Source organism: Hipposideros armiger, unplaced genomic scaffold, assembly GCF_001890085.2.
Source record: "Hipposideros armiger isolate ML-2016 unplaced genomic scaffold, ASM189008v1 scaffold_12, whole genome shotgun sequence".
NCBI lineage: Eukaryota > Metazoa > Chordata > Mammalia > Chiroptera > Hipposideridae > Hipposideros > Hipposideros armiger.
This window is the reverse complement of record NW_017731362.1, coordinates 6,135,265-6,162,923: the sequence shown is the minus strand read 5'-3', so window position 1 is coordinate 6,162,923 and position 27,659 is coordinate 6,135,265. Positions and strand designations below refer to the sequence as shown.

The 27,659-nt window shown below is 36.5% G+C and overlaps 1 protein-coding gene across 1 annotated transcript in view; it reads right to left on the bottom strand.

Annotated features, from left to right (window-relative positions):
* UNC13C (unc-13 homolog C) overlaps positions 1 to 27,659 on the bottom strand; it is a 565,880-nt gene that overhangs the window by 231,952 nt on the left and 306,269 nt on the right. The window contains exons 14-17 of the mRNA XM_019664136.1: positions 19,882 to 20,038; positions 10,822 to 10,890; positions 9,116 to 9,205; positions 3,162 to 3,290 (exon numbers count right to left, since the gene is read on the bottom strand). Of these exons, the coding sequence (XP_019519681.1) occupies positions 3,162 to 3,290; positions 9,116 to 9,205; positions 10,822 to 10,890; positions 19,882 to 20,038 (445 nt within the window). The remainder of the gene's footprint in view (positions 1 to 3,161; positions 3,291 to 9,115; positions 9,206 to 10,821; positions 10,891 to 19,881; positions 20,039 to 27,659) is intronic.

Genomic DNA, 27,659 nt, shown 5'->3' with positions numbered 1-27,659 from the left:
CATCTGGTAGCTGTACCATCTGGAATGCATCCTTCCAGGTTACAGAGGAAGGGACGAGAGCTGGAGGATACTGCAGAATGTTTATAAGGGTTGGGACTAGATGTGGCTTTCATCAAATCCTCCCATATCTCATCGTCCAGGACCCTGTGACATGACCTCGCACAAACTGCAAGAGGCTTAAGGTAAGCACTGAGGGTCGGCCATGAAATAGGGCACTTCTTTCAGTCTTGTTTATAATAGGCCAAATATACCCACATATTCTTATTGTATTGTTTGAGGAAAAGAATGACTGTTTATTCATTTATTCAATTAACTCAACAAATGTATTGAGCACCTACTATGATCCAGGCCCTGTTATAAGTACCAGGCGTACAGTTTACTCGTGTTACTTTCCTGTGGGCAAACTCTTCTTCGACTCTCCACTCCCTTGATGATGTGTGAAAGGATAGAGTAATAGAGTAAGTGAGGTGGAAGGTGAAACACGGGCCAGATCCTGTGTCTTACTGGCCATAGTAAGGACTTCAACTTTGAGTGAAATAAAGGGATATTAGAACATCTGTGCGAGGGAGTCACATGATTTGGCTTATTTTTAAAAAGATCATTCTTGCTGCTCTGTTGAGAACAGACATAAGGTGGGAGGGTGGAAGCACTGGCCTCTATTAGGAAGTTATGCAGTCATCCAAGTGAGCAGTGATGGTGGGTCAGACCAGGACAGAAGCACAGAGCTGGTGAAAAGTAGTCAGGTTTTGGATACGTATTATGAAGATAAGGTATTTAATATTGAAGATACCATCATCAGAGTTTGAGGGCGATTCAGATGTAATGTTTGAGGAAAGGAAGGTCTTCACTTGAGCTCCTGGAGAATGGGGTTGCAGTCAACTGATGGGAGATCAGCCTTAATCATTAAAATTGTTCTGAGATGGCTTCAGAAGGGCCCTAGGGAGCATTTTCTAAATTATTCAGATCCTTTGGGTGCTTCCTTTAGAATTTCAAATAATAACAATGTTTATGGAAAAGCCTTTTTCTTAGATTTAAAGCTTAGATCCAAACATTCTCACAATGACTAGATTTCATATAAAATCTATAGATCTATCTACCTATAAAGAAAACTAGTTGGATAGCAAATTATGTAACTATCTTTTCTGAAAAGCCAAGTCAGCAAATATTAAGCTATATTACATTCATTTTTATGTAACAATTTATTTATTTCTTGTTAGGGGCATGTTTGCTTTATGGGAACTGCTCATATTTCTAAATCTCTTATATAAATAAAACTGATTATTATTATTGTTATTATTAATAATATATTAGGAATACATTAAATAAGGTTTGCTACTGTACCTTGGTGATTTGGTTCACCACTGAGTTAGCAGACCAGGTGCTCATATTTAATTTGGATTTTAATGACAGCAGAGAATGGGGGAAGAACATTTTAGGCATATAGAACAGGATACATGAATGCATGGATGTAAAAGACAGTGGTCAATTCATGGAGATCATATACTTTAGGGGCCATGAAAGGGGACCAGTTTGGGTTTGGAGTTGCAAGGGGTAGGAAACCGAGGCTGGTAATGCCTGGTGAGATTGATTATGAAATTATATATGGGTAACTTATAAATCTACTTATATGTATAATAAAAGCTTCAATTTTATCTTTTAAGTACAATAAAGAAAATGATGTTGAAAATGTAAAAGAAGAATTGAAAAACTTTGTGGGAGGAAGATAGAGTGTAGAGAATAGACAAAGGGAAGGCATTAGAAAGCCACCCAACAGCACAATATAAGTGAGAGGCCATTTAATCCCTAGGAATCTCAGAGACCCACGTTTCTAAACTAGAGCACTCTAGCATGGGTGACAAGCCAAAGCTATGACGATTATGTTGTTATATACTGTTTTGCTTATATCATGACAAACATCAGCTTTAGTTTTTTTTTCTCCTATGAGGCTATGGAATCAAAGACTCCAGAAAGATCTAATACCACAGAAACCTAGCTTGAAACCTAACTTGAAAGATTCTCTCTCGCCTTCACCCACCATATACTTTCTACAACCTGCCCCACTCAAGTGACTAGGAAGTTCCACAGGTAATTGCACAGTTTTCAATATCTAGTGGAGCAAATACATTCTTCAGGGAAGTAGACAGGCAGTAGGTACATGTTAAAAAGCTATCTCCAAACACAAGTTTTATAGAAGTGGTAGCAGATTTTAATATATAAATCATAGCATGCGTTAGAAAACTTCAATGCAACAGAAAGAAACATCACATATAAAGAGGGAAGTAACATGTGAAACCACATAACCATCAGAGGATTTGTATCCAGAATATATTTTAAAAATTTATACAAATTAATAAGTAAACTACAAGCGGGCCAAGAGAAAAATCAGCAAAAGATTAATAGGCAGTTCACAGAAGATAAAACTTAAGTGTTCATTGAGCACATGTGAAAAGATGTTCAAACATACCCATATTAAAGGCGTGCTCATCTCTGAAGGAGGAGGAAGAGAGGGGAACGGAATTTGAAAAGGGAAAGAGCAATGCCATTTCATGTATAACATTTAATATCTTTAAACAATAAAAAGCAGAGCAAACATTGCTAAATGCTAACATCGGTCATCTAGATGGTAAATATATGCATGATTGATTTACTTTCTGTATTTCCTTTTGTATTTTGAAATATCGCTTAATAATAAATTTATATTCTATATATGGCAATTTTACGATCCTGTTCTATAAAAATGTCTCCATCTGTCACTTTGATGAGGTAAAATGGTAAGGGAGGCAGTATGAATTAGGGGAAGAACATAGGAGCAGGAGTTAGAATCCTAAATCTAGTCCCAAATCTGCCACTTGCCCACTGTGTGACCCTGAGTAAATCACTGAATTCTAAAACTGACTCCTCACCTGAAAAACCTGAACAATAATATCCATCTTTACTAAAGTTACTGTAAGGAGTGAATTATTTCATGTACATAAAAGTTACTTAAGGAGTTAATTATTTCATGTATATAAAATGATGTTCAAATGTAAAGAAAACATATCAAAATTCTCAAAGCCTAAAGTTAATGTGAAATTAAACAAACATACTTTCCTATTTACTGTCATTCTAGGCTTATGGAAACAGACATTAGAAACAGAGAGTAGACACACATCTCTTCTTACCGGGTCTATTAGCTGGGAATACAGTTCATGGCAATTGTCAAAAATATACTTGTAGGTAGAATCCAGGCAAGCTCTGACACAGTCCTTCACCACCATGCTGGCCTTTGGAGGGTTTTGCAGCTCCAGAACCTGACAGACAAATTATTTTCTTAAATCCAAAAGTAGAACACTGCAATACAGTATAAGCAAATCAAATAATATCCAATAAATGTTTATAGTTGATTTTTCTGTGTTTGGAAAAAATGTGATCTTAGAAATGTTTTAAATGTCTTAATATCCACTTTAACTTTCTGATATGACAACTCAGTGAAAATGGTCCTAGTTGTAAACATTCAAATAGAAACACTTAAAGCGACCAATCACATCATCATTTCATTCATTCATTCATTCATTCCATTCCATCATTCAACAATTATTTATCACCTATTATATGCCAGACATTGTGATACAGCAATGAATAACAGAAACAAAAATCCCTTTCCTTGTGCACCTAAATTCTAGTAGATAACAAACAAAATAAATCAGTAACACATATTACATGATGATGCATGTTGAACAGTAACAGAGAAAAGGACAAAGGGGGTATTTCATGGGACTAGAATTAACACACAGGATAGCAATAGCAGATGAACTCAGAGACGTAAGACCAAGAGACCAGGGGGGAAATCATATAGTCGTATATACATTGTAAGAACCTTAGCTTTGAGCCGAGCGTGGAGAAATTGGACTGTTTGAGCAGAAGAGCAAAGTGACCTTATTAATCTTTTTCAAAAGGCTCCCTTATGCTCCCTTAAGGTGGGCTATGGAAAAAGTAAAAAGACCAGTGATAAGAATAGTGCCATAATCCAGCCAAGAGAACACAGTGGTTGGAATATAGTGGTAAGCTAGGAGCTGTTATAAGAAATCATACTCTAGTTAATTTTGGAAGAAACAGCTAACAGGATTTTCTGACAGATTGTAAGATTGGTGTGAGAGAGAGGAGTCAGGACCCCAAGGTTTGAGCCTGATTAATCGGTACAATGCAAGTTGCCTCAATTTAGATGGGTAAGACTGTGCTTGGGAGATCAGGAGTTCAGTTTTGGACAGGTTGAGACTGAGAAGACGGTTATGCATACAATCAGAATTCAAGTAGACATCTCAGCAAATAAGTCTGGAGAAGTGGAGATGCCTGGGCTAGAGATATAAATTTGGAAATTATTAGCTTAGAGAAGTATTTAAAGAAATGAGACTAGATGATCATGGTTAGAGAATAGGTCCAAGAAATAAACCCTGGGTTAGTCTAGCCCTATGACATCAGGCGAATGAGAAAGAACACAGTAATGAAGACCAGAAAAAAAGCAGCCAATGAGATAGGAGGAAAATTCTCCTGACTGATCTATAGATTAACTGCAACCCCAATCAAAATTCCAACAAGAACTCACCTAAACAATTCTGAAAAAGAAGAAAAAGGTGGAGGACTCACATTATTTGACTTTAAGATTTACTATAAGGCTACAGTAATCAAGGAAATGGTGGAAGTACAGATATCTGAACAGTACGGAGGGTCCAGAAATACACCCAAATAAACATCACTAATTGATTATTTTAAAATGAGGCAAATGCCATTCAATGGATAGTTGTTTCAATATATGGTGCTCAAACTACTGAACATGAATATGCAAAAAAAAATCCTTGACTCATTCCTCAGAGCTTATCTGAAAACTCTCAAAATGGAACATTGGACTAAATATAAAAGGTAAAATAAAACTATTAGAAGAAACAGGAAATTCTTTTTATGACCTTGCTTTAGTCAGGCGCACTATCCATAGTTGGAAAAATTGATAAAGTAGACTTCATCAACAATAAAACTTACATTGTGCAGAAGATACTGTTAGAAAATTAAAGGCAAAAAACAGACAGGGAGAAAATATTAGCAAATTAAGTATCTGATGCAAGACTTACACCTAGGGTATATTAAGAATTCTTAATACTCAACAAAAAGAAAACAACCTAATGAAAACTAGGCAAAATATTTCAGCAGATTGTTCATAAAAGAAACTCACACAGCAAATCAGGCCAAGAAAGGATAATCAACAATATCAATTAACAGAGAAAATTAAGACCACAATAAGATACTTCATTCCTATTAGAATGGCTAAAAAATAATTAATTAAAACCACAGAAAATGCCAAGAGCTTCACCAAAAGGTGTACAGCAACTGGAACTGGAATTCTCATACACTGTGGCTGGGAATGCAAAATTGTACAACTGCTTTGAAAAACAATTTGGCATTTCTTGTAAAAATAAGCATATATTTACCAAATGACCGAGGAAGCTCACTTTTAGGTGTTTATCTGAGGAAAGTGAAAACTTATGTTTACTAAAAGTACATACATGAATATTTTTAACAATTTTATTTATTATTATTCCAAACTGGAAACAACCCAAGTGCCTATAGTTATGTCTATAAAACAAAGAATTACTATTCAGAAATAAAAACGAATAAATTGTTGATACACTGAACAAAATGAATAGCCGATGTGTTACACTACATAGTATATTATTTCATTTACATGAAATACATTCTGGAAAAGGTAAAACCACTAGGGACAACAACAGATAAGTGGCTGCCAGGGAACGGGAGAGGGACTGACTATACAGGAGCAGCACATGGGAATTCCAGAGTCATACGGAATGTGCTATATCTTTTTTTTTTTTTTGAAGGTTTTATTGGGGAATTGGGGGAGGGGAACGGCGTTGGGGAATTGGGGAAGGGAAACAGACAAGGTGCTGTCCTTTTGTTCTTCAGTCTAGTTATGGAGGATGTTGCTTCACTAGCCCATGTTGGTATTATCATTGCGTTCTTCCTGGCTGAGGTGGATCGGTCGCCGGCCACTGGACAGCTGCTCATGGCAGCTCACGCCAGCTGCTGGCCACTTACACTGGCTGCCGGCCACTCACGGTAGCTCACGGCAGCCCACGGCAGCCCACTGCAGCCCCACAGCAGCCTACATCGTAGCTGGTGACTCATGGCAGCCCAGCCCCAAGTTGGGCTGTTGTTCACCATCTTAGCTGTAGAGGGCGCAGTTCATTGGCCCATGTGGGAACTGAACCAGCGGCCCTGCTGCTCAGAGCTCATGCTTCCAAGCCAACTCTTAACCAACGAGCCACTCGGCTGGCCCCAGAATGTGCTATATCTTGATTGTAGTAGTGGTTATATAATTACATATTTGTCAAAACTATACAATGAAAGGAGTGAATTTGACTGACTGTAATGAGGTAAAATGATAATGAGAGGAGGAAATTTGTACAAAACATAATGGGGAAAACGAAATTGGAAAGAAAATGTAAAGAGGGCTGTTTTGAGGAGTTTTGATAGTAAAGGCAAAGACAAATTAGGGTATTAGCTCTAAAAGAAAGTGGAGTCAAGCAATGTTTTTAAGGTTGGAAAATTAATGGCTTGTTTGCTGATGGAGAATATCCATCCAGGAGAGAGGGGAAATGTGATAACTCAGGGGGGTGAAGAGGATTGATGAAGCAATGTGTTAGTGCTGAAGAGGGGAGAAAATCAATTGCACAAGTGGGAAAGATGGCCTTTTCTAGAACAGACAGCTAATCGATAGTAATAAAAAAGAAGGAAGACTATATGGACACAGATGCAGGTAAGGAGGTAGATGGGGTGGGTGGCAGGGTCAGAGGGCGGAGCTTGGGGAAGCTCTCCAATGTTAGCTTCTGCTTTTTCAGTGAAATAGGAAGAAAAGTCATCAGCTGGTACTGAGGGTGGAGGAGGAGTTGCAACTTTGAGGAGATTTGTTTTCTAAAACCTGCCAAGGCTGGTGACTGAGGAATGGCAGATAGGTGGCGCATGGGCTGGGGCCCCCTACACTCTCCCCATTCCCTCATCCACTCAGTGACAACGGCAGGAATCGTTAGTCAACTCGTAAACTTGACCACTGAGTCTGGCTTGAGTCTCACTGTCATTCTTGACACATTTCTACCCGCTGGGGCCAGTAGATCAGAACTGACAAAAATTCTGTTTATTCCAGTCACCCATTTTAACCATGATTTTAAACCAAATGAACTTTAATGAATCTGAATGGTTGTTGATATAGTATGGTTTTGTTTCCTGCCTCTCATAGTATGAAATACCATTTTTAATGTTTCTAGTGAAAATAATCATGGAAAAACTGAAAAAAAATGTTTTTCTGTACAGGAATTTACTGAATAAACATTGTAAAACTCTATCCAAGATAAAAAATTTTTAGTCCATAACTTGACAAAGTAGTTTTAGGAAAGCTTTACATGAATTGCCTGTTACCAAAATTATGATTGCAGAGAACTTGCTATTAAAGCTGAGGAGATGTATCTAAAAAGAGATGCCTGCATATTTTGGTAGCTAATAGTTAAATATATTAATGGATTAAGCTATATTGTTATGTATTCATTGCCGGTGCTAAAAATGGAAGTGGCCACAATTGGGGTAAATTTAAAAGTGTCAGCTACTCTCTTGCAATAAAGAAGTCAGCAAGACATCTGAGTTAAAACAGAATTCAGAAATAAACTCCATTTCCATTTAACATTCTGACAGATTTTTTTTTTGGTGTCATGTCCACTTACTAAAGAGCTTTGTTTAAGATGGGTTTAATTTAAAACTAAATTTGAGCCAAATGTATCAGAATATTTTGTGTCTAGGATAATTCCTTTTCAACAAACTTACACTGGAAGATTAATTTAATTCAGGCAAAAGCAACATAGCTTAATTACTGAGACTGAACAGTACTGACTAACAGAAGGGTAAAGCCTAACAAGCTTTTGTATGGCAAAGGAAACTATCAAAAAAATGAAAAGGAAACCTGCTGAATGGGAGAAGATATTTGCAAATGATTTATCTGATAAGAGGTTAACATCCAAAATATATAAAAACTCATAAGTAAATGTCAAAAAACCAACAACAATCCAATTAAAAAATGGGCAAAGGACCTGAATAGACATTTTCCCAAAGAAGACGTACAGAAGGTCAACAGGTACATGAAAAGATGCTCAACATCACTAATCATCAGGGAAATGCAAATCAAAACCACAATGAGATATCACCTCACACCTGTCATAATTGCTATTGTCAAAAAGACAAAAAAATAACAATTGTTGGTAAGGATGTGGTGAAAAAGGAACCCTTGTACATTGCGGGTAGGAACGTAAATTGGTACAGCCACTATAAAAACAGTGTGGTTTCACAACAAATTAAAAATAGAATTATCATACAACCCAGCAGTCCCATTTTTGGATATTTATATGAAGAAAACCAAAACACCAATTTGAAAAAATATATGTACCCGTATATTCATTGTAACATTTTTTACAATAGCCAAAATATGGAAGCAACCTAGGTATCCACTGTTAGATGAATAAAGGAAATGTGAGACTCACACACAATGGAATATTATTCAGCCACAAATAAGAATGAAATCTTGCCATTTGCAAAAACATGGATGGACCTAGAGGGTATTATGCTAACTGAACTAAGTCAGGCAGAGAAAGACAAATATGATTTCCCTAATGTGTGAAATCTAAAAAACAAATAAGCAACCTAACAAAATAGAAACAGACCCAGATACAGAGAACTGGTGGATGCCAAAGGAACAGGAGTGGGGAATGGGTGAAATGAGTAAAGGGGTTTAAGGAGTAAACACTTCCAATTATAAAATAAATAAGTCATGGCAAAGTAATGGACAATATAGAAAATAAAATCAATAATACGGTAATAACTGCATGGTGACAGAAAAAACTAGATTTATCACGGTGATCACTTTTTAATGTACATAAATATTGAATCATTATGTTGTGCACCTGAACCTAATGTAATATTGTAAGTCAATTATACTTCAATAAAAGAGAAAGAAGGGTAAAATCAGGCTTTACCAGGAAATAAATGTGTGATATTACACCAAGATAGCGACAGAAATAAAATAAGTTACCTTCATCCTAAAAAAAGTGATACTTGTTAGCAGGTCAACAGTTGACTTCAGGTCTTGCAGTCTTTCAGCGTTGCTGGCAGGAAAGTTTTCCTGGTTAATTAGGAAAGAGAAAATGGGTAAATTATCAGCATTAAGCCCCTGGTGGAAAATAAACTAAAACTAGCTTTCTATGGAAGTAAATGGAAAGCGAACTGTGTAAAATGTTTAAAATATCCTTATAGTATTCTTGCAATATTTTTATAAAACATTACAGAAAGTCAACAATTTGGAAATATTCTCTTGTTAGTCTTTGAAAGCTATATCCTTGTCTTTATTCTCAAATGGAATAAAAATATACAGAACAATATTATCAATGCAATATTATTAAGTTATTCATTCTTGTTCATAAAATAGTGTTGCTACTAAAAGAGGGGATGATGGCATATATTTGAAAATATATTTTTATAATTTTCTCAAGATGGATAATTTTTCCCAGAAATACTTTGGGAAATTTTACATGTGCTACACTTACTTTTAATAAAAAAACCCAAAAACTTTTTAAAGTTAAAAAAATAAGCCTGCATTACATACTCGCTCTGTGAACTACTATGGATTTCATCGAAAAGTTTCTGTTAGTGAGATTTGGTGAGAAATATCATGCAGATCTTTAGACTTTTGAAGGAAAGGAAAGATGTACTCAAGAAAATGTTTAAGGAACAATTTTAACATTGAGAAATTTCTCATATTAACATGCTTTCAGATTGACTTTTCAAAGGGCTACCAGGAAAACCATGGCTAACTTTTAGCTATTCATGAACTTGAGTAGAGATGAGGTGTCTAAATGATGGTGAATGAGGTAGATTCAGGTCCCTCTTGCCCCCAAATATCTTTTTCATTGCCTAGTACAGCAGTTCTCATAGCATAGGTAGGCCACAGTTCCAACACTACAGGTGAGTTTGACAAAATTTGGTGTTACTATTTCCAAAAATATGCAATGAAGATACTAAAAAGTGAATGCAGGGGAAATACCTACATGCAGATATGAAAAGATGTTTAGGATAAAAACTATTAAAGAATGAAATAGTTATTACTATAGATTTTTTTTGGAAATAAAATTTGTAACTAATATCTTTGGTAACTGAGGTATTCTATAACTAAAATTATGTGTGTATTTACAAATACACATGCATGGAAATATTTGTGTGTGTGTGTGTATGTGTGTGCACATTTTTGAGTGTTTCACCTGGAGATGAAGTATAGAAATATTAATGATAAATTCAGGACAGCTTCAGAAAAACACATTGTACTGATGGAGTAGTGTATTAAACAAAGAGTCCCCATAAAAATCTCAAAAGCTGGGGAAACATCAGCAGGATATCTCAGTAACACGGGTGAGCTTTCAAGATGAAGACTGGACCGCATGTCTATTTCATAGGCGTAAATTAGCGGAGGGCCACTCAATCAGATCGTTATTAAGAGAACTATAAAAATTAAGCCACACACACACATATACACACAATATTGTTGCAGGCTTATATGTGGTGAGGTGCCTGAGTAGGGGACACCTGCTTGCTTACTTGGGGGACCTTCTAGTGGGAAAGGACCCGAGGTCCCATAATCAGGATTTTTACTTTTCCGTTACATAGCGAAGAATTTTTTGCAATATGACAGAAATCATCTGAGCCACATACAACGTTTAACTATTAGGCAAATAATTTTGTACATACCCTGTATTTTGACAGGTCAATCCTTAAAGAGTTGTGCAACTGGTCCAGCAGCTTTATAAATTTTTCCCTCTGTACAAAGAAAACACAAAATGGAAGAATGGAAATAAATGTTCTTTCTAAATGTAGTCCTTACAACAATTCTATGAGTTATTGTTCCCATTTTATAGAAAGGAAGGTTGAAATATGTCAATGACTTGTCTAAGATCACAGAGCTGGTATGTGACATAGATTCAAACTCAGGTCTCTGACACCAAATTCACACTCTTTCCAATAAGTCACACTCTTTTCAGTGTTGAATTAGAAAGTATCCAGAGAATTATGTTCTGTAGAAAGAGTCTAGACAACTGAATTGTCACAGCACTAATTCATAGCAATATGAGTCAGGAAAAGAAAATATAACCCACCTCTATCTAACCCCACACACCACCTCACCTCCCCAGAAATAACTTATAGTTTTTTATACTTCTCCCACCTCTGGAAGTGGGAAAAGCTGTTGTTTTTTTAAAAATGTTTTCAAAAAGCTTTTCCTGTTGGTAAAAACTACAGACTTCATAATCTGAAAGGACTGACGGCCTTTAAATGATCTTTATGATTTTTTGCTGAAAAAGGTATAAAATATCAGGCCAAAAAATACTGATGCTTCCCTCTGATGCTGTATCAGTGTTGGAATGACCTCTTCATAGAAGGATTTGAGGATAAGACCAAAAATTTTTGCTAATAAACATAAGGATGGGGTTCTATGGATTAAATAAATAAATTAGGTAAGGTAAAAACATCAAAGTTGCATGCAAAAATTCATAGGTAGGCCGTTTCACCATTCTGAGCCTCAGATTTCGAATCAAAAATGAAAAAATAGGAGGGTAGGAGTAAATGACAGTAAAGGTCTCTGTCTACATTAATATTCTGTAAACACCAGATTGCACTTTGGAAGACAGAAGCGAAAGTGGAATCTTTTCCTAGTTTCACATGCAAGGTGGATGTATGGGGCATATAACTCATATCCCTTGAAGCCACTTATCTTGATGAAGTGAGCTGAATATTAACAGGAGCTGATGAATTGTTCCTGAGTCTAAATTTCACTTTTCTGAGTAAACTGCCCTCATCAGTGAACAAAATTTGAGCGCTGCCTCAGAGTTAGCCCTTATGGGAGCAATAAAGGAGCCTAAGAAATGAACCTTGCCTTCCAAAAGCTTGCTACTTGTTAGGGCAGGTAAGACTCTTTAGTAAAGCTACTAAAAAATACAGATGAGTTGAATGTACTAGATTCTGCTTTTCATTCTCCATCATACCATGTTAGAGGAGCAGGCAACATATACTGTCCTTTATTCACCTCTTATCCCTCATCCACATGGGTCAGTGGCTCTCAATCAAAGCAGAAAAGAACTACAATCATTAGTTTATGCCACAGTAAAGTTATCATTCAATGACTGTAAAAGTCAATGTGTTCATGTCCTATCTCTGACCTCCTTATCTGACCTCTGTGATTGGTACAAATCATCAAGACAGCTGACATGACCCTAGTTGACCATGCTATGGCCCAAATCAGTGGCCCTGTTACCTACATTGGTACCCTCTGTTCTGGTCGCCCAATATCCATTCTTCCAGTCTTCCTTACTAATAGAACCTCGTGAGTCAAATGTGTCCACTATGAAATGCCCAACTTTCCAGACCTCTTTTCCTCTAGGAATGGCCATGTATAATAGTATGGGTTAGGCCAATGAAATGTATACAACTTATTAAAGGGGAAGAACTCAGCTAGCATATTATCAATGAATTATTGTTTGGAAAGATTCGAAGAGTGCTTGGCAGACAGTATTTGCTGCATTACTGTTTGCTACTTAATTCTTTGTCAAGCCTTTTTCCATTTGCCCTTTGTGTTTCTCTCAATTTCCTACTTGAAATGCAGCCTAGAAACTGGAAGGTCCAACAGCCATCTTGTGGCTATAAGGTGAAAAGCTAAACAATGGTAAGCATGTTGGAACTAGAAGCTAGAAGGCGTCCCAACACCTCACCCTAGCCATGTTTGCCCACCTTTTCAAAAAATTATAATCCTGAGCAGGTACACTAGCCATCAACTCCTTATTACCTCTGGGCTTAGGTTACATGGAAAAAAAATCTTACTTAGTTAACTTTGTTTAATTGAGTTTCTGCTTCATGCAGCTGAACAGAATTCTGACTGATACAGATCACAATTTGGTCTTCCTACCTAGGTCGTCAGTAACCAGGTGGAAAATTTACATTCAAGGAAAATAGCAAACTGTGGAGAAAACTGCCAGGCTGTTGTCATGAAATCTCAAATACTATCAGATGATGTGAAATTAAAAAGTGTGCTGCTGATTAAATCTTTATAGAGAGACTTTAAACAGCAGGGCAGCCTGAAATTTAATTTTATCTTCCATATTTCTATTTAACTAGAGTGAGATAGCTCTTGCAAGAGCAGAGGAGGCCTACCACCTGCATTGTATGACTTGCGCAATAAAAGACTGGGTGATTAAGAAATGTTGCCCCTGAGGGGCATACCACCATATCAGAAACTGCTGCATTCCTCAGCTCTTTGCATTGGGTGGACCACATATGCCTGGTATTTGGTAGGGGTTAAATCAATAACAATTATACTAAGTTTTAGCAGTTATCAAAAATTCAGGTTTAGCTGATAAGAATAACTCTAGACCAGGTGTCAGCAAACTGTAAAGAGCCAAAGAGTAAATATTTTCAGCTTTGTGGTCTTTGTCACAACTATTAAACTCTGTGTGGCACTGTATAATAGCGCAATACCTTCCATAGAGAATATGTAAACAAATGGGCCTGGTTGTTTTCCAATACAATTTTGTTTATGGACACTGAAATAGGAATTTCATATAATTTTCATGTGCCACAAAATAAGTCTTGTTTTGATTGTTCTTTCACCATTCAAAATGTAAAAATCATTCTTAGCTCATGGGCCATACAAAACCAGTTGGGTCACTTTTGACCCAAGGGCAGCGGGGAGATTTTGAGTAGCAACTGCTATCCCATAAGTGCACCCTTAGTAAGTGTCCCTAGCATCCTGGGAATTGGAAGGAAAAGCTGTGATAAGGAGGGGATGTAAAAACCCCTGCACTGTCCTGAGCTTCTCTCTTCCATGCCTGTCTTTCTCAGTGTCTCACTCCAATAGCGGGGGGTAGATATAACCTGAAACTAATGCCGTGTAAGCTTTGGGGGCCCTCACTTGCCTCAGCTTTCCTGGGAGAAGCCCTGGTCATGTGTTCACATGATCTTAGGTTTTTGGAACATTAGCAAGAATAAGGTAAAAATTATTCTGACCTGGACTAGCAAATTGTAAAATCTTTTTCGAGAGCATACCAAAAGCAGTCATTGAAGAAGAACAGAAACTTTTCAGCAGAAGTAATGCATAGGCTATTCTGATAAATTACTGTTAAATATATGAACATACTGCGCATACATTTATATTTCTTGTTGGTTTGAGATTAATACTGATACCAACAGAGATACCATAAGATTATAAAATGCTATAAAATAATGTTACCAATCACAAACTAATAAATGTCATTAATTCAAAGAGTATTTAAGGAGTCATTTCATAGGCAAACTTAAAAAGCACTGAGATGTTATCATTCACTGGCCAAGATGGCTTACCGCTTCCCCTCAGTTGGGCTATGCCTTAGACAGGCTTCTTTCTGACTGTAGGTCCTGGCCACCCTTATTTATTTTTAGAGCATTTTCTTTAGAAAAATTATTATAAATTCTTTCTCTGCCTTTTTAAAATGGAAATAGTTTTAAAAGTCTCTTGCCAGTCTTACAACCTTGAAATGTTTTCCTCGAGTACCTGGAACCCACCCCTTCCAAATATAATCATCTCAGATATAGCAACCCTATCTCCCAGGCTCTGTAGAAGCATAGGAGACTAACTCCCATGGGTGCCAATAAGTGAACACAGATGGCCTTAACACAGAAAAAGACATCGGCGAACTCAATTCAATATGCTTGACACATCCCACTGATCAACATTCCCCCTGATATCATCAGGTACTTTTCCTCTAGTTTATTGTAGCCCTTAAAAACTCTATCTCGTTTTTCAGTGGAAACAAGGTGAGACTGAGCTCTGGCCTCTCTCCCCTATTGCAATAGTCTTAAATAAAGTCTTCCTGGATTGTTTGACTTTGTTGAGTGCAATCTTTGCTTTGACCTCAAACATGAAAAAAACATAATAAAAAGATTTCCCAAGTTGAATGAAAGTAATTAAATGTGGCATTATCAATGAATTGTGAAAGTAAAAGAAACTTTTCTAAAGTATCAATTTTAAATGTTTGATCAACTCTGCTAGATAAAAGTGGATTATCTTTTTTAATAAAAATGATATTTCAGAATTTTTGACATATGAAAAAGTGATCCAGTATCCGTAGTAAAAAACTGTAGAAAACACTCTTACAGAGGTGAGTCAGGCAGTTAATTAATAAAAATGCTGTGTTACTTTGATGGAATTTTTAATGTCTATAGAGTTTATTATAATTCATTGTGATTTATTTTTATTAGAAATGAATACTAATTTTATGTCAAATTTTCTATTGACAATTTTCTATTCTTCTTATTAAAGAAAATGTCATCAAATTATATAAGGTTTAGGCTGCTCAAAAACTAGATCCACCTCTGCCCAGAACTAATCATTTGGAAAGTCACAAGGAAACAATCTCTTCCAAAATGTTTTCCACATTCATTCTCTCCTTTGCCACTTTACTTCATTTACTCTAAACCATTGTCTACATGCAGCATCACTTTGTGTTGCTAGGGCTAGCACAATAGACTTCTAATTTCTACCTAGTTCAATACCAAAAACTGGTTTATTCACTCCTCCTTTCTTCAGTGTGGCTGTCTGTGGCTTTGGGATTAGAAAACTAAATGCTGTATTTCACAAACTTGTTTGCAGATTGGTTTCTGCAATTATCTTAGTATACGCTATTAGATGAATGTGCAACTGCTACCTTCGGAAAGCAGACATGAGATGGAGGCCCACTTCCTGCATCTTGGTTTAGTTCTGCTGCTAAGTAAAGTCCTGGAGACATTCTCAGTCTCTGGTCACTAGCTTTGTTGTTTTAAAAATACAGCTGCGCCCACCCGCAACTAAGATTGAACACAGCACCTTGAGCTGAGCGGCTGCGAGCTGCTGTTAGGCGGCCGGATGGCAACTGGACTTGGAGCTGAGTTAGCTGCACCCTCCACAACTAAGATTGAAGGACAACAACTTGGCTATTCTGAGTCCCCAATTTCCCAATAAAATCTTTAAAAAAACACACACAAAAAAACCCCCAAAAAACAGCTGCATTGCCAATAGAAGCAGCCTTCTGATTCTTCACTGTCCTGATAGTAAGAAAACACATAGCTTCTCTTGGAAAGAAATTTCATTATGATATTTTAGGAATTAATACAGAAGGATCCTCCTCCAGTCAGTCCTTCAGATGACAGTGTAAGCATCTAATTCTCTGTGCCAAACTTTCTACTTAAAATTGCTAGGAGGTTTCCATACTACAACTGAACTCTGTCTGATAAACATGCTCTCTCTCTCCTCTGTAATATTTCTTCTACAGAATGATCTAAATAAAAAATTCCATTAAATTATACCCTATCCTTCAAGAATGAAGTCCAAACTTCTTAGTGGGCATTAAAGGCCCTCAACAATTAATGTCAACCCCAAAACACAGCTTCCTCTTACACTTCCATTTTTTAATTCTACCTGCCATACTCAGTAGGCAGGCTACATTACACAAACTTCTTTGAACTTATTTTGCATCTTTACTTTTCTTTGTCTTTACTCTAATGTCTTCCCAGGTCTGAGGTAGTTTTTCTACAACTTCTTGGACTTTGGAAAATATTACTTATCCCTAAAAGCCCCATTCCTTTTGTCAAGCTTTCATGAGCTTCTGAAGACAACCAATCACTTGCTTTCTTCAATCTCAAAGCAAATATATAAGTATAAGCTCCTTTGCACTTGTCACATTTCAGGAGTGATTTGTGGTTATTGTTAGAAATGGTTATGTGATTATCCCATTAGAGTATAAGCCCCAGACAGGAGAGGTCAATATCGTCTAGTTACTCTGCTACTTGCCATAATGTCTTACATGAGGTATCACATAAATGCATGCTGAATGAACAAGTGAACCAAAAAAGACCATATGTAATGCCCCCCAAATATTTACTAGTATATTTATTTTTGCCTGCACTGGCTGTGTTAAAGAGGGCATTTATGCTCAAGAAAAAAAATTGAGCTAAACATCACTTTTATTAATAATGTTTTTGCTATTTTTGTCTTAAGGTAACTCACTAAAATACATTTCCTAAAGACTTTTCTTCAAAGTTGAAACATCGAACCCCGCTTCACGGAGTATTCTTCCTTTCCAACTGTTCAATCTCAACTGCTTCACTAAGCAATGACCTCTGACTTGCCAAATGCAACTGGCTCATTTCTTTCCCATCTGATTTGAACCTTTTGCAAAACCTGACAATGTTACATCTTCCCCTTTTCTCAAAATGGTTAACCTTGCCTTTCATAATATCACATTTTTATTATCATTTTCATTAAATTTCTTTAACCATTTTCCTCCATGGACACTTTGCTGTCCACTCCTCTCCACACTGAAGGGTTCTGTCCTTTTAACTTATTCTTGAACATTAGCCAAACCACTACTTCAAATAACACTTGTACACAAAAACATTTGAATTTTTAAGAGTAATCATTTTCTGTTTTAAAAATATTTGACTATCCTCATATGTAAAGCTTTTTGCACGGTTTATTTTTTTGAGAAAAGTGCCTGGGTTACACCTTTAAAAAGGATAAAGAAGGGCTAATACAATGGTGCTTCTAAGTCACGAGTGATAGTATCAGCTTCAGAAGTCAGGTCAATAAGCACTTTAGGCCCTAAAGTGGAGGTGGGAGACATTATGCTTAAATATATTTGACTGTGCAAATAGCATTGTTTTCAGCAGGTAGAGAAAAATATGGTTATATCTGAATGATGACTCACCAGTTTATCAAGGTGTAGTTTGAAGATTTCTTTTTGACCCTGTGTTACATATAACAAGTTATTTGATTTACAAAATAAACTTTGTTATAACCGTGTTGCCACTGAAACACTGAAAAGTACTGAAATCAATTTGATTTCTTTTCTTTGGGTAAGCAGGAAGTAAAGGAGCATGCTACCTCATTTTCCTCCAGGTAGCTTTTATGATGGATATTAATCATATACACACATCTTTTTTCTCAGTGGTAAAAAGGCTCAGTGTTGTATACAGTTGGCTTATTCTGTACAATGTAGCCAGGCAGAATATTGAAAGCAAAACAATTTCATAACACTGAATGCTTTATGTTACAGGTAAAATCCCAAGACAATAAACACTGTTACCAAGATGAGGTTTTTATGACAAAACTGTTCTGTGATCTGGTATTGGTCATGATGGCATTTTCTTGAGCTGGCTAGGAAATGTTGTTTGGGGCCAGATCTTACAATAGTCAATTTATCTAACAAAAGTAGCTGATGGCATACTGTTTATACCATAGACACGGCAGGAGAGATGAAATCCTTATACCTTATTTATAGAGTACTTTCAACTTTCACAAACTGCCTTACCATCTTTTACCTCATTTTATTGTCATCTTAAATTTGAGAAACATGTGAAAGCAATAATCACTATCTTCACTGAGCAGATTGGAGAAATGGAGGCTTGAAGACTGAGCTAACTTCCTAATTTTGAGTATACACCCAAACCCCATGACTCCTGACCCAGATAGTGTTTTCTTCTGCTCGTATTGATTTTGATTTGTCATTAAAGAATATTTACTTTTTCCTTTGATTCATTCCAATTGATCTCACACCCCTCACACACATTTTCTTTTAGAAGGACGGGAAAAGAATCAGCTCAGCAGCACATTGTTTCCCCCACTGGCTTTACACTCTTATTTGCTGGGTTTCATTTGTTTCTACTCTATGAGACATACCCCCAAGTTTGATTTCTAACAACATGATCAATAACAAAAATCTATTCAGTGAACCAATTTGGAAGTTTAGTGGGAAAAGTAACTACGGTATCATGGCAACCACTTTTCTGCAGTGGATCTCAGTTTCTTCCATAACAAACAAACAAACAAACAAACAAACAAACAAACACAAAACAACAACAACAAAGACAGAAGAGAAATACCTGCCTCACAAGCATACTGAACAGAGCTACTGGCCTGCCCAGCTGCCCTGACCAAAACCTTGGGAACCCTTCCAGGCCTTTTCCCCTTTCCCTCACTGTCCAGGCCCCTAAAGATATCATGTGCTGTTGATTTTATGTCTAGAAAAGCCCTGAAATGTGTCTTTCCTTCTCTATCTCCACTAATTCTGTCTTACTTGAGATGTTCATCACTTTTTTGGGATTACTGTTAATGACGTCGTATTTCCTGTCTTGTCAATTTCAACTTAATTATGCTTATAGAGCAGTTCCAGGGACAGGTGCAATAGATAAACGCTGGGACTCCTTAGGACCCCTGTGTTTCTACTTTTCAATGTGTTCTTAATGCATCTGAATACTTCAGGTGGACAGTCTTAATTAAGTACAGATAGTTCTCTTCGACTCTTTCTACACTTACAATTTTTTATTTAGAAGATGTGCTGTTATTCATCAGCACCAGTAGGAACTAACAGGAAGTGCACATGGAGCCTATTAAGCTCCAGAGAAGTCAACCAAGCTCCCACTTACCAGGAACCAGTGTCTGCAGTGACGAATCCCAAATTTGCATACGTGCAGGATTTCCCATGAAATACCAATGCTCTCACAATTACCCCCATTGGAAAAGGTCATTTCAGATATGGAGATTTAATCTCATGAAGATGCCTACTGACTGTCAAAGTTATTTCACTGAATATGCTTCAAATGAACTTTTAGCTTTAGCCCGATTATACTGAGATACTCCCTAACATATACGTTTTGCAATAAAATTCCAAGAATATCTTCAATCCAATGTTCCTTGAAAAGGTAATTCCCATAAGCTGCTAGGAATTTTAAATTTAACAAAATGATACTTACTCCGAAGTTGGTAGCGGCAAATCGATCTGAGGCAGAAACCTGTACATTTGTTGAAACTGTTGTGTGAGCATAGAAAGCGTTTATATTCGCCAGCAAGGTGCTCATGACAGCAGGGACACCAGGGCACATGTATTTAGAAGACAGACACGAAAAGTGCCTGCAAGACAAAAACATTAAGCGCTTTTAAAACAGAGATTAATTCATTCACATAACAGCATATCCTCTAATGTCAGCAATTTAATAATTCCTCAACTACATATGAAAAGGAGAGAAAACTCCCATAATCTCTAATAGAGACAGAAAGCAATTTTAGCCATTTAAAAATTTCTCACAAATTTGCAGTGGCTTGCTTATACTCTGATTTGCCAGCAATATGTCCATAAAACCCTTCAGCTGTGGGAGTGTTGAATCTACACACCAAAAGTACAATTGCCAGTGGAATCTAGCACAAGTGGGAGGCCGTAACACAGAATTCTCCTTTTTGCCAGCAACTATGCCACCATGAGTTCCGGAAATGCTGTATTTCAACCAGAATGTTTTTCACACTTGTATTCCCCTCACATGGAGGAAGCAAGAGGCCCTCTTTGAACTGCACATTGATTAAACAACTGAACTTAACATCGGCCTTGAGTCCATTTTGTGAGCTTCTGTCATAAAGGATGATCTTCCATAAGCAGTTCTGTTTTTCAAGGATTCTTCTAATTAACCAGGATTTAATTAAACAAACAGATGAATAGTGAGGGTGGGCTGAATTATGCCAGTTTTATACTTAAAGACCATTTCTTTTCAATCTTGAATAATAGTGCCACATGCAGATATCAGAAGCAATAAGTGTTCGATCCTGTTACTTCTCTCAAGGAAACCTGTTTTATCTGAACTATAACAAAAGACTTGAAAATTGATAGCCCAGCTTATGATAAAAGTGAAAAGATAAAGTGCACATGGAGGAAAGAAACTTTCAGCACATAATCTGAATCTGTGTTTCTGTCGTATCTCGGTAATTTATCTTCCACCTAGACATCGATGATTTTTGTATTACTGACACAAACATGGTTTACGTACACGTCCATAGATAAATGACCTGAATAACATCTTAACAGAAATGGATGGTGTGCCTGCAGATGCTGGCTTCTCTTCCATCTCATCCAGGACACTTCCCTGGCTTGTCAGGATGCTAGCTAATAAAAGCAGGTTAAAGTCTTAAACATGGATCTTTGAGGATCATAAATGACAATATATGCCATGAGGGTTACATAATTTGTGCAATTAAACTGTGGAATTAGATTATCATCGGTTGTTTCTTTTAGGTAAATGTTACATATTTTGACTTTATTATACACCAAATTAATTATAACAAATATCTACTAAGAATCCCACAAATGATATACAGATATTAAAAGTAGAAATTATTAGAAAGATATGAAATTCAATTAAAAAGATATTAAAAGTAGAAACAAAATTTTAAAAACCCTAGTACTATGCTATCACATTTCTTTTTTCCCCTCAACAATTCACAAAGATTATATTTGTTAGACCCAAGTTAGAGGTCAAGAGTTGCAGAATAATGTTCTCTAGGTCCATCCATATCATTGTAAATGGTAAGATTTCATTCTTAATAAAATGGTAAATTGTTTAAAGAAAAAAAAAAGAGTTGCGGAATATGCATGCCTAAATGTAATGATGTGGGCGATGGCAAAAGGAAAATACACAAACCTGGGGGAACAAGAGATACAGAAACATCAACTGTCAAAATAAGCTGTTAAGAAACTCAAAGTGTACTGTCCTAAGCACGCGTTTTCTTTTTAAAGGGATACTAGAGGTCTCCAGAATGAATAATCTTGTTCTTGGTTTTGAAAAACGATTGATGCCCTCCTAACGCAGACATGATGCTTAGTCTTTACTTCTTGTAGCTGCCACCCTGTGATTGTTGGTGCCCGATTAGGGTGACAGCAAAAGCTTAGCAAGTCCTTTGAGCAGAAATAATGGAGAAGCACAAAAATATTCTGCTTGAGGTGCTCACAGTGTGAATTTTATAAGGGAAATAGAAGATTTTGTATTGAGGATGATGCAATTATGGATCATTGCTCACTGCTTCGAAGCCATCTGAGGAGAATACCTTCTCTGAATTTATCCTCCTCCCTCTCTCTTCCATGTTGTGTATTACTTGTGTATCTGTTTCTTCCAGAATGGGTGTAGCTCATGCTCGGTTGTCATCCTATCCACCGAGCCTCTAGGCAGTGTTTTCTTGTGCACAGGAGTGGACCAATAAGCGTGTATTAATGGAAGCAATGTGAGCTAAAAGGGCTGATGTAGAGTTAGTGTACAGGGCATGAGCTCACTTACCTTGAGTGGGACAGCTCATCAAAACATCCAATTGCTTTCCGAACATTTGGTTGACGTGCACAGCAGTTAATGCCGTGCGATGATGACAACTTTGAAGGTTAATAGTATTTTGCTTATAATCGGTATACTGAGAGCAGTATTTAAAAATTTCCAGAACATTATGCATGTACTCATCTTAGAGAACTGACAGAAATATTTTCTGAATAAAATTTAACTGAGATGATTTCTGGGGTGCATTGGGGAGTAGCTAGCTGCACATGACTCACCTCTTTAAATCTTCCATGAGAAAAACAGGATGTATATTCATACTGGCACTGGACATTAGGTTTACCAATCAAATATTTTTCAATATCTGGGAGGGACTTAGCCTAACTTTAGAGTGGCTGGCTAGATTAAGAGATATTCAGCAACTAGCATCTAAACTCCTAATGTATTCACCTGACTAGAGAGGACATGAGAGGCTATTTCTAGGAAGTATACACTGTATGCTCTTAAATCAGAGATCTGGGGCCTAGGCTGCTGGCCAGCAAGGCTCTCAGTCACTCCCCGATTCCATGCTAATGACTTCCTGAGGTAGTAAAACTGTCTCTTGTTTCCCACACTGTCTCACTCTATATCCATTAAACGACATACAACTCCTAAGGTTGTAATACAGCCTGTACAATAGGGAATGGGCAGTGAGAGTGAAGCTAGTCAGAAGAAAGGGCTGGAAGAACACTGGGAACAGTATACCTGGTACTTTGGGGATCATATATCATCTTTTATGTTCTGCTTCTAGCAAGACAAGAATTCACAGGTTGTTTATATTATCCAGGAAATAAGAAAATCCAGCTGTTACACTTAGAGCACCCACCAACAGGGGCAGGTGAATATCTTTTCCTAGTCTAAAGGAGAGCTGCATTTGAATAGTTATGGCAAAGAGTGAAACATTTTCAGAGGCTCACCTTCCAGTTTAAGGGCTGAGAATGAATGCTGACAACACCCAGATGGTTAAACAAAAACTGATTCAAAGGAACCCTGTAAGATGCCAAACAAGGAGGATGCACACGCACATCACACATATGCACACAGAAAAAACAATAAAAAACTTGGTACGAAATACAATTAAAATGGTCACAGTGTTATCTCTGGGTGGAGCTACAGATTTTTTATAATTTAAAAATATATACTCTGTATCATTAAAGTAATTTACCATTAGCATAGTTTATTTTTCTAATTAGAAATATATATAATATATATTATATATAATATATAATACATATTTTTTAAATGTTGTTAATTCAACTTTGCCCTATTGTTCATTTTACAACTCTCTCTGTAACTTTTAACACCAATAACAAAGTAATCCAACTCCTTTTAAAATTTTTGATTAACTAAAGTAAAATTTTCTTTATGCATATTTTTCCTTTTCTAAGAAAACTGTATAACTAAAGTATATAATGCAAAACTGTATAACCTATATTCTTTAACGTGCCATGAAACAAAATTTTTGTGGAAAAAGTCAAATCACCCCCCAAAATTTTTTTTTCAGAATTTATCATAGACCTTATTAATATCTGTTTAATAAGTGAAAACAAAACAAACCCATTATAAAATTACAATGAAATAGATATCAGTTTGATTTCACTAAATATATCAAAAAATTAATTTTAAAGGTATTAATGGAATGATCATGGGTCATAACTTCCTAAGACAAAACACAGGGATTTAACGATGTGAACATTAAATCCAGTATTTCACCTAAGGCTACTTTTCTTACCACTAGACTTTTACCTCAGTTTCAGTATCAAATTAGCATTACTACAGTGTTAGTCCTGTAAGCTGATTAAAATTGTAAGCAACACGATTTTTATTGTTTGAAAAAAGGAAAAAAATACATATATGTAGATCAATACAAATATGAGCCTATTAAGCTTGGTCAGATAGGTTGAACACATCTCAATATACCTAAAGACTAAAGACACAATACGTGGGAAGTAGTTGTCATCTCTTAGAATTTATATTAAAATGTTCTTCTTAGAGCTAGTGACTGGGGAGTTAATCAGTTGAAATACCAAGATTAAAATTGTAAGCATTTGATATTATAAAAAAAGTCAACCAACAACAAGTGTTGCTGAGGATGTGGAGAAAATAGAACCCTTATGTACTGTTGGTAGGAATGTAAACTGGGGCAGCCACTATGGAAAATATAGAGGTTCCTCAAAATATTAAAAATAGAACTCCCATAAGATCCAGCAATCCCACTTCTGAGTATTTATCTGAAGAAAATGAAAACACTAACTGAAAAAGATATATGTACCCCTATGTTCATCGCAGCATTATTTACAATAGCCAAGATATGGTAGAAACCTAGGTATCCATGGATAGACAAATGGATAAAGAAGATGTGGAACATATAGAAAATGGAATATTACTCAGCCATAAAAAATGAAATCTTGCCATTTGGGACAACATGGATAGACCTTGAGGGCATTATACTAACTAAAGTAAGTCAGACAAAGACAAACACCATATGATTTCACTTATATGTGGAATCTAAAACTGATGGCTGCCAGATGGGAGGGGGGTGGGAGATAGGTGAAAAAGGTGAAAGATTAAGAAATACAAATGGTCATTTATAAAAACAGTCACCAAGATGTAAAGTACAGCATAAGGAATATAGTCAATAATATTGTAATAACTATGTATGTAATAACTATAGATGGGTACTAGACTTATTGTGATTACTTTGTAAGTTATATAACTGTCTAATCACTATGTTGTACACTGGAACTAATATGATATTGTGTGTCAACTATAATTAAAAAATAAAGATATGCATAAAAATTTAATCATTTGCTATTAATTAAAACTAAATGAAACACTAAAACTTAGAAAAAGGATTTCCAGGTCACTATGATGAGTATAATCTTCTCCCTGGTTGGTAAAAATACCTATCCTTTTCCAGAAACTATGACTAGGAGCATGGTAAGTTAAAGACAGTACCTTTCTGGTATCAAAACAATAGTCTACATTGAACTTGCCTTTTCATGTTCACTTTTAACCCTTAACGATAAGTAATTAGGCCGTTGGTACAATAAAGGTATTAGTACGCATCAAAGTACACATTTCTTAGATGACTGAAGGAAAAAAAAAAAACAAGAGAAACATTTCAGAGAAGGAAAGTATTAATCAGGGTTAGTGAATACACTTCTTGAAAAGCGAAGAAATGGCCAGCATATTGCTTTCTTTTTTTGTATGTGGGGTGGGCGATAGAGGAATTCTGGGGGGCCATTGTAGAGTTACAGATACCATGACATAGAGATAATGCATTCTAATCCTAGTCCTGTTCTGTGACCTTAGAAAAGTAATTTTATCACTCCTACATTCAGTTTCTCCATCTGTAAAATGAACAGGCTATCAGAAGGTCTAATCCATGCCACGCATCTCTGAATACAGACAGCATACTGTGTCCAGTCATACACATTACTTCTTCCTCCTATCAACATTTAATTCTACTGATGCCCATGGTTAGTAGGAGTGACCAGAAAGCAGGGGACAAGGGGGTCATCCTAAGGCATCTTTTGCTTTTTGATAGTTTTCAGCAAACAGGCTTCTCCATGGTCTTCAATTTGGCAAAGTGTCTGTCAGCCCCTGCCTGAGTTTCTGTGTCCTTGCTTTACTATTCAGACAAACTTTGTTTCTAACTATCTCCTTGAAAATCACTTCCTTTTAAATGCTGCAATTCCAATACTACTTAAATTATTCTAAGGGGAAGAACGGAAACAGAATTAAAATTACAAGTAACAATTTAGAATGACTCAGCAAACGACCCCTTCAAAGAGTACACCTTCAAATAAAAAAGGTCAGAAAGTGTTACTGTAATTTCTGGAAATGTTTCACATTTCCCTGCAAAGACTTGATTAAAAACAATTAGTTAGTGATGTTAAAATCACTTGACTTTGCTTTTGTGAGAAAATGGGGTTAGTGTCAAACCAATTTAGCAAATGGAATTTCAGTTCCATGGAAAAAGTTGGAGTAACAAACTCCAAAATGATGTTTAAATTGCCAGTAATGAGATAGTTACTGGCATGTTTTCAGCTGAAGTAACTGCTACAACATGATCAACCATTAGTTCTCAAAATATTACTGGCAAAATATTGGGAAGCCATGTACGTGAAATTACACATCTGGATTCAACTCACATGCTATTGTTCTGTAGGCATCTTAAGGGGGAAAAAAAGTCATCCAACTCACGTGCCTTTTCATGGATAATTGTACCTAATCACACCCACCTTGTGGTTTCAAGGGATGGAAATGCCTTTGATTCAAAGGATTTAAAAATCAATTATTTTTAAATGAAAATCAGAGCAGGGTGATTGGAAAGTAGCACCAGAGAGATAATGATTCTTTGATCCTTAGAGGGGTTTTCAGAGAAACAAGATGAAAAGAAAGATTATCTGTAGTCCTGAAATATACTAAAACAATATTTATCACATTTGCTCCCTAAAATCAGATTAGCATGCATTTCCATAAGAAAATATTTTATTCATTCTTGTCACTAAAGAGGGGCTCTAACATTTATGGATCATTTCTCCTTTGGCCCAAAGTATCACAGCTTTTCATAGATACTATGGATTGCTTAGGGTCAGTTATGGAGGTTTGTAAGGGCAGTGGAGTATGACAGGAAAGTAATAAAATGCACAGGGTTTAGAGAAATGATAGAGGTTGAAAAGCAAGTAAGGATGGGACCTTCAAGCAGCCCATTAGCTTTCTCTGACACCTCATCTGTTCCTCGATTTGGTCCTATCACTATGCTTTTATAGCACCCATGCATATTTCTATTATACTGTCTTATTATTTAATTTCTTTTCCCTGTTACCCCTAGGTAATGAGATCACTGGGAAAAAGAGCTATCTTTTATTGCTGTATCCCCATTGTCCTGTATACATCCTCTTACTTAGATATTTAAAAGGTGTCTATTGAATAAATCAATTACATCTTCTGAAATGTGGGCTCCATGAGAGACTGGACCTTGGCTTCTTGCTGTATCCTCAACGCCTAGAAAACTTCCTGGCACATGATAGGCATTCAATAAATATTTTCTGGGGCCGGCCCAGTGGCTCAGTTGGTTAAGAGCTCCCTCAAGAGTGCGAGCTCTGACTAACTAGCGGTTCAATTCTCGGCCTGAGTTGAGCTGCGCTGAGCTGCCAACAGGTGGCAGGATGGCTCAGCTAAAAAATAAATAAATAAACAAACATTTCCTAAAGGAATGAATTGATTCAGTTGAGCAGCACTGTCCTTAGAAAGCAGGGTCATGGCTCAAGCAGCTAAAATCGACTAGTGGTTTTAAAGTAAACTATATCCCAACAGTCCTGGTTCAAATGTAAATTAGGTTAAGATGGCCAGGGCCAAAGCACAGGTGGTTTGCTAAGCATGCCAAAGCATAAAGCACT